The 14309-nt window shown below is 38.1% G+C and overlaps 2 protein-coding genes across 2 annotated transcripts in view; one reads left to right on the forward strand and one right to left on the reverse strand.

Moving 5' to 3' along the window:
* The window catches only part of LOC150075776 (NEDD8-conjugating enzyme UBE2F-like), an 84432-nt gene extending 72695 nt beyond the window's left edge, over positions 1-11737 (reverse strand). The window contains exon 1 of the mRNA XM_090387945.1: positions 11505-11737. The gene's annotated coding sequence lies outside the window, so the exon portion shown is untranslated. The remainder of the gene's footprint in view (positions 1-11504) is intronic.
* Positions 11738-11817: 80 nt separating this feature from the next.
* The window catches only part of Vps25 (vacuolar protein sorting 25), a 54123-nt gene continuing 51631 nt past the window's right edge, over positions 11818-14309 (forward strand). Inside the window, exon 1 of the mRNA XM_090387946.1 lies at positions 11818-12050. Within this exon, the coding sequence (XP_090244072.1) occupies positions 12001-12050 (50 nt within the window). The 5' untranslated portion in view covers positions 11818-12000. The remainder of the gene's footprint in view (positions 12051-14309) is intronic.

Consider the following 14309-nt stretch of genomic DNA (forward strand, 5'->3'; position numbering starts at 1 on the left):
CCAGTTTGGGAAACATTGATATGAGGATTGGGCCCGTGTCTTATAAGTGCCACAGGTACATTTTGGGACCTATATCAGGCACAACTGAAATAATTTTACATTTAGGGCACCATGCCCTGTCAGCAAAATTGTAGCAAACAAACCTGGTACTTCTTTACAATACTTACTGGTGAGGTATATTGAAAGCTCTTAAGAGACCATGTGTACCCTGCCATGTTGCATTTTTTCCCGAACAGAAACAGGATCTTCCAAAGTGATAATGGCCATGCCATCGGGCTTACACTATGCACAAGTGGTTTTGAGCAACACAGTGAAGATATCACCCATCTTGAGTGGTCTCCACATTCGCCTGACCTCAGTGCAATTGAATGCCTGTGGGATATTTGGAATGGGAAGCGAGGCACATGAACATGTAACCGTCATCTATTCTGATGTTGTGGAAGCCTTGCAGGCAGCATGGCTGCAGATCTCTATGGACATCTCCAAACATCTAATGGAATCAATGCCTAAGTAAATATTATTTGTAATTTGTGCAAGGAAGCCTGAGGCTTATGCTGCACCAGCCAAAAAAAAATTCCTGAGTTACCCTGAGAGAGAGAGAGAAGTCGAAAGGAATCACCAAGAAAGAGAAGAATAATGATATCCAGCTGAGGACCCTGGGTGTAGACTGATAGACAGGCAGAGACACTGAATCAGGTAGATCTGTTGCACATTTCTGAACAGCTTAAAAATCATTCTGGAATATGTTTAACAATGACCAGTGCAGCCCACACGCTCCAGAAAACAAGCAGCTTTCTCGTGCTGTTCAATGTGGAGTCATTGGTTAAAGAAGTTATGCAGGACCATCTACTAGACAGGAATGCATTTAGCATTAGCAGTGGCAAATGATATAAGACAGCAAGCATTAGCATTTGTAGAGGCATATGATGCAAGAAAGCAAGGTTATACAGATCAGCCAAAAAAAAACTTCCCATTTCACCCATCCATTCACTCCAAACGTTTGTCCACTTCTTCGTTGAATTTATTTAAGCTATCAACTTCCATAATCACAGAAAGAAGTTTGTTCCAGCAATCAACTACAAGCTTATACAGCATCGGCCAAAAAAAAAAAAAAAAAAAAGAAAAAAAAGAAAGGAAACACGACACCTTCCACTTCTCCCATTCATTCCCTCCAATAGTTTATCTAGTTCCTTGAATTTATTAAAACTATCAACTTTCACAATAACAGACAACAGATGGAAGTTTGTTGCAGCATAAATCACCTGCTGGCTAAAGTCGCATTTCCACACATCGCCTGCAACTGTCCTTCCTCAATTTGAATTTATGCCGCCTCGTATGTGGTCTGAACAAGAGGAAGAATACAGGTGCAGTCTTTAAACAATGCAATTTGCAGAACTTAAGCCTTTCTTGGTAAGACCATCCCTTTTTTCCCTTCAGCAATCTCATTGCCCTTCACTGTACATGTTATATTAGCTCCACATTCTTCCAAAAATGAGGCCTCCAGACCTGTGTGCAGTACTCAAGGTGTGGCCTGACCATTGCCTTATACAATGGGATAATCACCTCTTTATCACTACTAGCAAAATTCCTGTATATAATTGACAAAACTCCATGAGCTGTCCAGGCAGCCTGTCTACATTGCTCAGAGAGCTGCATATCTCACTGCACAATTACCCCCAAGTTTTTAAATTTTCACTAACCTCAGTGTAGCACAACACAGTTGGTACATTACTCTGGGGTTACTGCTACCCACATGCAGTACTTTGCATTTAGCATTAGCAGAGGCATTTGATACAAGAAAGCAAGCTTATGCAGCATCAGCCAAAAAAAAATAATAATAATAAATAATAAAATAACCACTTCCACTTCACCCCTCTGTTCGTTCGAAATACCTGTCCAGCTGAGCCTTAAACTTATTTAGGCTATCAACCTCCACAACAAGGGATGGAAGTCTGTTCCACCAACCAACCACCCGCTGGCTAAAGGCAAATTTCCACACGTCTATTCTACATCTGTCTTTCCTCAATTTGAATTTATGCCCTCTCAGGTGATTATTCTGAGCAAGAGGAAGAATCCCATCAGCATTGAGCATGCTCAAACCATTCAAGGCTTTATACACCTCTATCAGATCACCTTGCTGGTGCCTAGTTTCCAGACACTGTAATTTGCAAAACTTAAGCCTTTCTTCATAAGAGCACCCCTTTGTTCCATTCACTAATCTTGTCCTTCTCTGTACTCGTTCCAGCAGCTCTACATACTTCTTGAAATGAGGCCTCCAGACCTGTATACAGTACTCTAGGTGTGGCCTGACCATTGCCTTATACAAGGGAATAATCACCTCCTTATCCCTACTAGAAAAATTCCTATATATCATTGACAATACACCATGAGCTATTCTTGCAGCCCATCTGCACTGCTCAGAAAACTTTATATCTGCCTGCACAACCACCCCCAGGTCCCTTTCATTTTCTACCACTGTCAGTGTAGTACCACAGAGTTGATACATTGCTCTAGGGTTGCTGTTTCCCATATGTAGTACTTTACATTTTTCGATGTTAAATTTCATTTGCCACCTCTCAGCCCATCTGCTCAACCTTTCCAGATCCTGTTGCAGAAGCATAATGTCAGTAGTGTCCTTGACAACCCTGCCAACCTTCGTATCGTCTGCAAACTTGGACATTAAGCTTGATATACCATCATCAATATCATTTATAAATACAGAAAACAATAATGGACCCAATACTGAACCCTGAGGGACTCCACTAATAATATTAGTCCACGATGAGCATTGTCCATTGATTACCACTCTGTCTTCTCCTGGGGTTCGAGCCCGTCACCACCAAACACGGAAAGGTCAAGGAATGACCACCGCATATCCCGGAGCAATATGGCCTTAGTTGCTAATGCTCCAAAATAACAAATAACATCTGTCTTCTCCCCCTCAACCACCCCTACATCCATAGCAGCAATTTGCCTCCAATGCCACACTGCTCCAATTTGTGCAGCAGTTTTCCATGTGCAACAGTATCAAAAGCCTTTCTAAGATCCAAGTATATAATATCAAAGTTATTCCCTGCATCCAGTTCTTTTGTGACTGCATCATAGTATCCAATCAAATTGGTCAGGCAAGACTTTCCCTTAACAAAACCATGCTGTGTCTGAGCTATAACTGAAGTCTTGTCTAGATGATCCTGCAGTGCTTCTTTAACCAGTGCCTCCATTAATTTTCCGGGAACAGAAATTAAACTCACAGGTCTATAATTACTTGTGTCAGCCTTTGATCCTCCTTTGTGAATTGGGGTCACATTTGCACATCTACAGTCCATGGGTACCTCCTCTGAGTCCAAGGAAGCTCTCATAATTATGGCTAAGGGTTTGCTTACCTCCTTTGCTGCCTCCTTTAATATAACTGGATAGATCCCATCCACCCCAGGTGCCTTTCTTGTGTTTATCTTCAACAATTTCTCCTCCACTTTACTCTCAGTTATTACAAGATTCTCTAGCTTACTGCCAGAGTTGAATACACCTCTGGCATTCCCCTCGCTGAATAACTCCTCATGTGTGTATGTCGATGCAAAATATTCATTTAGTTTGTTAGCTACCTGAGCAGGATCATCAACAGTTAACCCATCGATATCAAGTAGACCAATCTGATTAATCCCCTTCCTTCTAGAGTTTACATAAGTAAAGAAGTCTTTGCTGTTTTTCTTCGCATCCCTTGCCAAGGATCTCTCGTAATCTGCCTTCGCCTGCCTAACCTCCTTTGTAACTTGGTTACAGATCAACTTGTATCTATCATAGGCTTCTGTGTCATGTGTTAATTTGTAAGTATCCCATGCATTTTTCTTCTCTGCCATATGCCTCATTAGTTCATCTGACATCCATTTAGGCCTAAACCTTGAACAATATTTCTTAGTTGGTATGTAAAGCCCAGTAGCTTCCAAGATAAGTTCTTTGAATGCTTCCCATTTTGAATTTGCTGTTGTTAACATCATCAGTTGGTCCCACTGTATAGAATTTAAATACTGTCTCAGTCCATCGTAGTCGCCTTTACGGAAGCAATAACCCTTCCCTTTACCCCTAATGGTAGTTATCTCTTTGAGTAAATCCCACTTCAGCACACTGTGATCACTGCCACCTAGTGGTTCTTTTATCTGCAGATCCTTAATGCATGAAGAATCACTACTGATAATCAAATCAAGAGTATTACTCCCTCTAATTGCCTCCCGAACATGCTGATGTAGAATACAATCATCAAATAAATCCACAAAAGCCTTGCTAGTGTGTGAGTGACCAGTCCCCAAGTTCCAGTCAATATCTGGGAAATTAAAATCCCTCATTATAAGACTCTCTGATTTACTGGCCCACTATTTCCGTGTACAGTTTCTTATTATACTCATCAGAGTCATTAGGCCTATAGCACACTCCTACTCTCAATTTTGATCTCCCAATGCTTATGTCACACCAAACTGACTCGACACTGCACCGTCCAGCGATGTCGACTGGCTTCACTTCCTTGGATTTTATGTGTTTCTTAACTAATAGCCTAACTCCTCTTCCCTTCCTATCCTGTCTATCCTTTCTGTAGACATTGTACTCCCCAAATTCCAGTTCTGCATTCCTTATATCTGTGTGACACCATGTCTCTGAAATCCCAACAATATCTGCCTTTGATGTTTTGGGCAATACCTCAAATTCATCAAATTTATTTACTAAACTCTTAGCATTGGTGTACACGCAAGTATACATGCACCTGTTCTTTTTCTTAGCTACCCTAACACAACCCATGTGTTTATTTGTACCCCAATGATTCCCAGCAGTCTCCGAAATATCCTGCATCTTATTTTCCATTTATCAATGTTAAACTTCAATTGCTATTTCTCAGCCCATTTGCCATCTTTTCTAGAACCTATTGTAGTAGCATACTGTCATTACTCACCCTGCCAGCATTTGTATCATTTGCAAACTTGAACATTAAGTTTTATACACCTTCATCAATATCATTGATAAATACATAAAACAATTGACATTGACATAATTGACATAAAACACTGACAAATACACAAAAGAACTGGATGCAGGGAATAACTTTGATATTATATATTTGGATCTTAGAAAGGCTTTTGATGCTGTTGCACATGGAAGACTGCTGCACAAATTGGAGCAGTGTGGCATTGGAGGCAAATTGCTGCTATGGATAAGGGGATGGTTGAGTGGCAGAAGACAGAGTGGTAATCAATGGACACTGCTCAACATGGACTAATGTTATTAGTGGAGTTCCTCAGGGTTCAGTGTTGGGTCCGTTGTTGTTTTCGGTGTTTATGAATGATATTGATGATGGGATATCAAGTTTAATGTCCAAGTTTGCAGATGATACAAAGGTTGGCAGGGTTGTTAAGGACACTACTGACGCTATGCTGCTGCAACAGGATCTGGAAAGATTGAACAGATGGGTTGAGAGGTGGCAAATGAAGTTTAACATTGACAAATGTAAAGTACTACATATGGGAAACAGTAACCCCAGAGCAACGTATCAACTCTGCGGTACTACACTGACAGTGGTGGAGAATGAAAAGGACCTGGGGGTAATTGTGCAGGCAGATATGAAGTTCTCTGAGCAGTGCAGACGAGCTGCAAGAGTAGCTCATGGTGTCTTGTCAATGATATACAGGAATTTTTCTAGCAGGGTTAAGGAGGTGATTATTCCCTTGTATAAGGCAATGGTTAGGCCACATCTTGAGTACTGTATACAGGTCTGGAGGCCTCATTTCAAGAAGGATGTAGAGCTGCTGGAACGGGTACAGAGAAGGGCAACAAGATTAGTGAATGGAACAAAGGGTTGCTCTTACGAAGAAAGGCTTAAGTTTTGCAAATTACAGAGTCTGGAGACTAGGCACCGGCGAGGTGATCTGATAGAGGTGTATAAGGCTTTGAATGGTTTGAGCATGCTCAATGCCAATGGGATTCTTCATCTTGCTCAGAATAATCAGCTCAGAGGGCATAAATTCAAATTGAGGAAGGACGGATGTCGGATAGATGTGCGGAAATTTGCCTTTGGCCAGCGGGTGGTTGGTTGGTGGAACCGACTTCCATCACTTGTTGTTGAAGTTGATAGCCTAAACAAATTTAAAGCTCAACTGGACAGGTATTTCGAACGAACGGAGGGGTGAAATGGGAGTGGTGTGTGTTTTTGTTTTTTTTTTTTGGCTGATGCTGAATAAGCTTGCTTTCTTGCATCATATGCCTCTACTAATGCTAATGCTAATGCAATGCACACAACACCGAACACGGGGGGGGGGGAACTCTACTAATAACATTAGATGCATTGCAGGATCATCTAGACAAGACCGCAGCAATAATTCAGACACAGCATAGGTTTGTTAAGGGAAAGTCTTGTCTGACAAATTTGATAGGATATTATGATGTGGTTACAAAGGAACTGGATGCAAAAAATAATTTTGATATCATATATTTGGATTTCAGGAAAGATTTTGACACTGTTGCGCATGGAAGACTATTGTACAAATTGGAGCAGAATGGTATTAAGGGTAAGTTGCTACAATGGATAAAAGAATGGTTGAGTGGGAGAAGACAGAGGGTGGTAATTAATGGGTGCTGCTCTTCGTGAACTAATGTTATTAGTGGAGTCCTACAGGGTTCAGCGTTGGGTCCTCTGTTGTTTTGTATATTTATCAATGATATTGATGAAGGTATATCAGGCTTAGTATCGAAGTTTGCAGATGATACAAAGGTTGGCAGGGTTGTTAATGACAGTAATAGCAGTGTGCTACTGCATCAGGATCTAGCTAATTTGGGCAGATGGGCTAAGAAGTGGCAACTGAAGTTTAACCTTGACAAATGCAAAGTACTGCATATGGGTAGAAGTAACCCCAGAGAAACATACCAACTGTGTGGTACTACACTTAAGATGGTAGAAAATGAAAAAGGCCTGGGAGTAATTGTGCAGTCAGATATGAAGTTTTCTGAGCAATGCGGACAGGCTGCCAGGGCGGGTCATGGGGTTTTGTAAATGATATATAGGAATTTTGCTAGCAGGGAAAAGGAGGCGTTGTCCCTCTGTATAAGGCAATGGTCAGGCCACCACTTGAGTACTGCGCAGGTCTGGAGGCCTCATTTTAGGAGGGATGTAGATTTGCTTGAGCGTGTACAGAGAAGGGCAACAAGATTGGTGAGGGGAATGAAGGGATTCTCTTACCAAGAGAAGCTTAAGTTCTGCAAATTGCAGTGGCTGGAGACTAGGCATCTGTGCTGCTGAATTCCGATGGGATCCTTCCACTTGTTCAGATTATGAACCTAAGGGGGCATAAATTCAAATTAAGAAAAAAACAGATGTAGAATAGATGTGCGTAAATTTGCCTTTAGCCAGCAGGTGGTTAATTGCTGGAACAAACTTCCATCTGTAGTTATGGAAGTTGATAGGTTAAATAAATTTAAGGAGGAACTGGACAGGCATTTGGAGGGAATGGTGTGATTTTTTTTTTTTTTTGGCTGATGCTGCATAAGCACATACACTTGCTTTCTTGCATCACATGCCACTACTACTACTGTTAGTCCTTGAAGAGCAATGTCCATTGATTACCACTCTGTCTTCTCCCACTCAGCTATCCCTTTATGCCACACTGCTCCACTTTGTACAGCAGTCTTTTATCTTCAGCAGTATCAAAAGCTTTCCTGAAATCCAAGTATATGATATCAAAATTATTTTTGCTTTCAGTTCCTTTGTGACTACGTTGTAGTGTTCAATCAAATTGGTGAAATTTGATTTCCCCTTAATAAACACATGCTTTGTCTCAAGTATAATTGTATCCTTGTCTAGCTTATCCTGCATTACTTCTTTTACCAGTAACTCCATTATTTTTCCTGGAACAGAAGTTAATCTAACAGGTCTATAATTGCCCGTGTCACCCTTTGATTCCTCCCTTTGTGAATTGGGGATACATTCATACATCTCCAGTCCATAAAGACCTTCCCCGAATCCAAGGATGCTCTCATAATTATAGCTATGGGTTTGCTTACATCCTTCACTGCCTCCCTTAATATAATTGGATAGATACCATTCACCTCAAGTGACTTTCTTATGTTTAATTTCAACAATTTCTCTTCAACTTTCCTCTCAGTTATTACAAAATCATTTAGCTATCTGTTAGAGTTTGATAAACTTCCCGCATCTCCTTCCCTAAAGAATTCCTGTGTGAATATAGATACAAAATAGTCTTTCAGTTTGTCAGCAACCTGAGCAGGTTCATCAACAGTCAAACCATCGATATAGAGTAGACCAATCTGAGTCATCCCCTTCCTTCTAGTGAAGTGGTTTTCAACCTTTTTTCAATAACGGCACCCTAAGTAATTGATTTTATTTTGTGGCACCCCTGATTGATCAATCTACTCAACCTTCTGCCTGTTAGATCCGATTATATATATATATATTTTTTTTTTTATTATACCTTAAGTAAAATAGGTATGTGCTATTTAATAGTATTATGTTCGATATGATGGTGGTGGCTGAAAATATAAAACCGATTCTATATAAATATAAGAACATATGTATTTTAACAAGCTACCCAACCTTTTTTTCAACCAATAAAAAAATATATTACGACGGATGTAATGTACTATCTAAAATAGATGGCATTAATCTGATCTGGATTCTGCATAAGATATTTATAAATTGTTCCTATTATTGATATATATATATATATATATATAGATAGATATATATATAAAAATATGTTATATGATAGTTATTACAATAATATAATTATAAAAATTACATTTCATAATGCAAATTATATATATACAGTATATAATAATTTTATTCTTTATATAGAGGTACTAAGTAAACATCAATTACAGATCACCACAAAATTAAAAAGATACTGTACACCGTTTTATAATGAAATAAACATATAAATTAAAAAAAAAAAAAAGTTTAAGTAACTAAACCCAAATTACGTGGCACCCCTGGAATGTTGTTGCGGCACCCCGGTTGAAAACCACTGTTCTAGTGTTTACATAAGTAAAGAAGTGTTTGCTGTTTTTCTTTGCATACACCAAAGGTTTATCAAAATCTGCTTTCGTTTGCCTGACAACCTTGTGACTTGATTACAGACTAGTTTATATCTACCGTAGGCTTCTGTGTTGCCCATTTATATGCATCCCATACAGTTTTCTTCTCTGCCACAAGTTTCATCAGTTCATCTGACTTACATTTAGGCCTATACCTTGAAGAGTATTTCTTATTTGGTATGAAAAGCCTAGTAGCTTCTATGATTAATTCTTCGAACACTACCCATTTAAAATTTACTGATGGTGACATCATCAGCTGATCTCACCATATAAAATTTAAAAACTGTGAGACCACAGTAATGAAACCTTTACGAAAGCAAAAATTCCTCCCTTTATCCTTTATAGATGACAGTTACCTCTTTAAGTAGATCACAAATCAATATGCTGTGATCACTGCCACCTAGTGATTCTTGTATCTGCAAAATCTCAATACATGAATAATCACTGCTCATAATCAGATCAAGAGTATTACTCCCTCTTGATGTCTCTCTAGGATGCTGCTGCTGTAGAACACAGTCAACCGATAAATTAAAAAATTTTTGCCAGTCTGAGAGTGATCAACCCACAAGTTCCAGTCAACACTTGGAAAGTTAAAATCCCTCATTATAAGGCATACTGATTTACTGGCCTACTATTTCTTGTTGTATTCATCAGAGTCATTAGGCTTATAACAACACACTTCTACTTGGGATGGTCCTGTTTGTGGGTTTATACAATTTACCTGGAGGTTTAAAAAAGCAAGAAGTCGAGAATCTTCTTAATCCTCCGACTGGCTATGGAAAGTATATGGACTAGTGCGATTTCTCGGTATGTGACTGCATAGGTTTTACAGACACCACTAACATTGTGAAACAGTAATTCCTTTCACCCTTTCTAATTACCTAAAGTGAGAAGTGAGAACAATGTATACAAAGTTGTCTCTCTTAATCCATTTGTTACGTGGAAATTTTCTTCGTTCAACGGAAACTATTTTAAATGTAATTACCAAGGGGAATCAAAAAAAAATCACTATAAAGAAGTTCGTTAAACAGAGGTCCGATTATAATTAAATCAAAAATGGAGCAATTTTAAAATACATAACCAATCGATTGCACCATTAAAGCGTTGGGAATGGGGCTCCGCTCACCCCACCATAGCTTCGGCTCTGGATACTCAATAATTGCATTCAGGATTTCATTTGTAAAATAAATGATCATCTCAACAATGGGCTTGCAAATTTTCAAAAAAAAATAATGGGCTCTTGCGAGCCCACTATAGCTCACCACTGGATGTATATCTGCTGGAACGAATTCAAACAGACTGGCGAAGGGAACAAAAGGGTGCTCTTACCTAGAAAGTCTTCAGTTCTGCAAACTGCAGCGTCTCAAGGCTAGGCACATGTGAAGAGATCTGAGTGATGTGTTTAAAGCCCTGAATGGACTGAGTTAGCTGAATGTTAATGGCACTCTACTTGCTGAGACTACGCAGATGAGGGAGGTCAAATTCAAGTTGAAGAAGGATGGTTGCAGGAATGATGTGTGGAAATGAATGGGTTGAACAAATTCAAGGAAGAACTAGACAAATTCTTGGAGGGTACAGATGAGTGAACTGTGTAGGTGTTTTTATATTTTTTTGGCTGATGCTATATAAGCTTGCTTTCTTGTTTCACTTGCCATTACTACCACCATATATATATATATATATTTTTTTTTTTTTTTTTGGGTTAGGGCAAACTGGAATGAATATGCAAATATTTTTTTTTTAACATCCTCTTGCCTCTCCAATGTCTGTGTAGAAGTCAAAGAGGCAAAAAAAAAAAAAAAAAGGAATTCTGTAATTCATCATTCGCTGGTTGTACTAAACTGTGCATTACAGTTTCAATTTTACATGGATCCTGAAAAGATTATTTAGTGGATTATTCATCGAGTGTTACTATGTGAGATCTGTGACATCTTTGAGAATTATATTTTTGATTCGGATGTAGAAATCACAGTATTTGTATGATATTGTAGGTACTTCTGCGTTTCCAAAATTAGGCCGTTACTGCCTAATACAATAAATAAATCTCATTCTACTTTATTTATGTTTACAATACTCTCATAAACTCAATTTTTTCTTAGAGGCCTCGCTGTCTGTACCGTTGTGCTCGGAACTCAATGCAGTGATGAGAAGTGAACTTTACATTTGTTTCTAAATATTTATATAATAATCATCATCTCCATGTAGAAAAGTGGAAACGAAATTCTAGGAAATTCCAGGATATACCGGCATCGTTACCGCGAAGACCGGTATTTTGCTATAATGAATCTGAAAACTTCAAAGCAGAGAAAAGGGAAAGAGGGGAAAATAAAAGCTTTTTCTGTGATTTGAAATTAATATAAATTTGCATGATTGATTAATACATTAGATATAATAAATGCAAAACAAAGCAAATTTACCTGAAAAAAATACTTGAAATGCTTTGCTATATTCAGCTAAATTACAAACCTCACAGTAACCTGCATAAAGGTAAAGCAGACATATTCCTATAATTTCAGCCTTTGCTCAATGTGTGGATCATATAAACCCACCGCAAAATTAATAAAAATCAGATTAACCTAGCATATTTAATCTTAGTAGACATTCTCTCCTCTACAATCGTAAACACCATCTATTAGCACTAGAGCGGTCATCGTCGCACACAGCATAAAAAGATTTTATTTCCGTTACTCCACCTAGCAGAAAGTTGCTTAACTAACAATTTAATAACAGTTAAAATTTCCGATTTCGGAAAGGTTGTGTGAAGCGTTTTTGGGAGAAGCTGAATAGTGAATTTAATATGAAAACAGAGAATAGTGTTGATAATCGTTTTTAAAATTTTCTTGTGTGATATAAATATTTTAAAAAAAAATCAGATGCTACTAGGAAGAAACTAAGGGTTTCCATGTGAAAACTATGGCAGACTTTCAGTGGCCCTGGCAGTACAACTTTCCACCGTTTTTTACGTAAGTTATGAATTATCCCACGACAGATAACGAGTTAAAAATCAGGAAATTATAACAGTTTTATGCAGTAAACTATATATCAATATTTGTATTTCCTTCATTCTGTTTTGCAGCTCAAAACAATATAAAATTCAATGCCATTCTTGTTAACTTTTCTGGCGTCTGGCACTGATTAGGAATAAAATAAAAAGGTGTGTTGTACGATATCGTCGGTTAATTTTATGTCGTGTCCGCTTAAGAAAGGTGAAAAAATCTATTAATTAATAGCCAGAATGCTACCTCAGTACCGCAGATGAATCCATGGTCACACAGTAGTAGTAGTGTTATTTTCTCGTAGATGTGTGATGGTTTGATATTTACAGATGACCTCCGTATTGCAGCTTGTGTATTGATTTTTTTTGTTTTGTTTATTGTATATACGCACCCACAGGGCGTTTCAAATGTGGGATCATATGCCACAGTTAAAAATAACGTTTCTGTAAACATACGTCTGAAAAGTTTTTATTTCCGAGATATTTAAACATTAATCATAAATAACAAAACCATGTAAAAGGGCAAAAAACGTACCAACGCTGACTTGATTATTGTTGTTCTACTACATGAATCATACCTTTTAATTGTGAGTAACTTATGTGGCAAAGTATAGTTTAACATGTTTTTTACTTGAGTTTCAGGTTCGATGATAACAGCCTTGTTGCTTATTATTATTATTATTATTATAATAATCTTACAGGATGACATCTGTTGAACTGATATTAAGGACACTACAAATATGTTTCCTTTTTCCAAGTTAAACAATGGGATTTTAATTTATGGTGAGGTTCATAAGAATTCTGTAGCTGCAGTTCACAGATATGCCAAGAAATTTCCAACTCAAAAGTTTTGCTGCTGTGGAGAAAGAGGTATGCTGAAATCATTATGAAAAAATACATGGTAGAAGGAAATTTGATAAACTGCAAATGTTGAAGAGCAAATACTTTGCACTTTTCATGTATCTTCTACCATAAGAAACAGAAGGTCACACAGATGCTTCATTTGCATATGGAGGACATTACATGAATGGCAGTTGTATCCATTTCATGGAACACTTGTACAAGAATTGTTAAATAAATAAATTTCTATTTATTCTTGATATGGCCAATGCCAGAAGAATTGTGGCTACTTGCATGTTATACTGAATTTATTATTATTAAGGTCAGCCACATTTTCACTTCCACAGTTTGCTTGGTTTTGTGGCAGCATACAGGTTTTAACCCACAACCTCCTTACTTGTGATTGCACGCTAACCACTGGACCATATCCAGCCCAGATATATCATTGTCACATGATATAACATATATATATATATATCAGTGGCTCATTTTGCAATATACACGATCCTCAATGATCTCCACCATGTTCTGATTACAGATGAATCATGTTTTTCAAGAAGTGGAATTCCCAATCCTTGAAATACTCATATCTGAGTCAAAGAAAATCCACATACTATTGTCAGTGCTCATTATAAACAGAATTTTCTTTAATTTTTGGTGCGGTGTCTTTGGTAACAATCTTGTTGGTCTTTATTTTTAATCAGTAAGGCTTTCAGGATGCATACTAACATTTTCTGCAGAATGGAGCGTGGGAACTATTGAAAGACCTTGAAAATCAGCAGAGGCTGGTTTATGTATGATTGTCCTCCGGCCCATTTCTCTCACGATTAAAATATTAAAATCAACCATTATTACCAAACTTGGAGTAAAAGTACAGTGATACACAGCTGCACAATTAACACTGATGGAATAGGTTGGGTTGAAAGCACGTATAAAACCAAGTGTTACCAGAGCAAATCACAAGTACAACTGGATGGGTATCAAAACTAGTAACAAATGGCATTCCCCAAAACAGCTGAGAGGGCAGAAGGTTGTTGTTGTTGTTATTTGGTTTTTAGGAGCATTAGCAACTAAGGCCATATTGCTCCGTGAATATGCGGTGGTCATTCCTGACCTCTCCGCATCCTCCGTATTTAGTGGTGACGGGCTCGAACCCCGGTCTAATCAAGAAGCATGTGCTACGCACTGCTGCTCCTTCCCACCTGGCTACGGAGGCGCCTGGGCAGAAGGCTTAGAGCACTATAAAAATAATTATGCAATAATGATAAAGGATGAGTGTTGTCACAAACAAAATTTACAGGGGAGGAGAAAAATAAAGTATAAGAAATCATCAAATAGATGATTTCTTATCTGATCAAATAATAATCAAATAGAGAAAAATAAAGTA

The sequence above is a fragment of the Mastigoproctus giganteus genome, chromosome 13, assembly GCF_048544385.1.
Source record: "Mastigoproctus giganteus isolate SK-2022 chromosome 13, ASM4854438v1, whole genome shotgun sequence".
NCBI lineage: Eukaryota > Metazoa > Arthropoda > Arachnida > Uropygi > Thelyphonidae > Mastigoproctus > Mastigoproctus giganteus.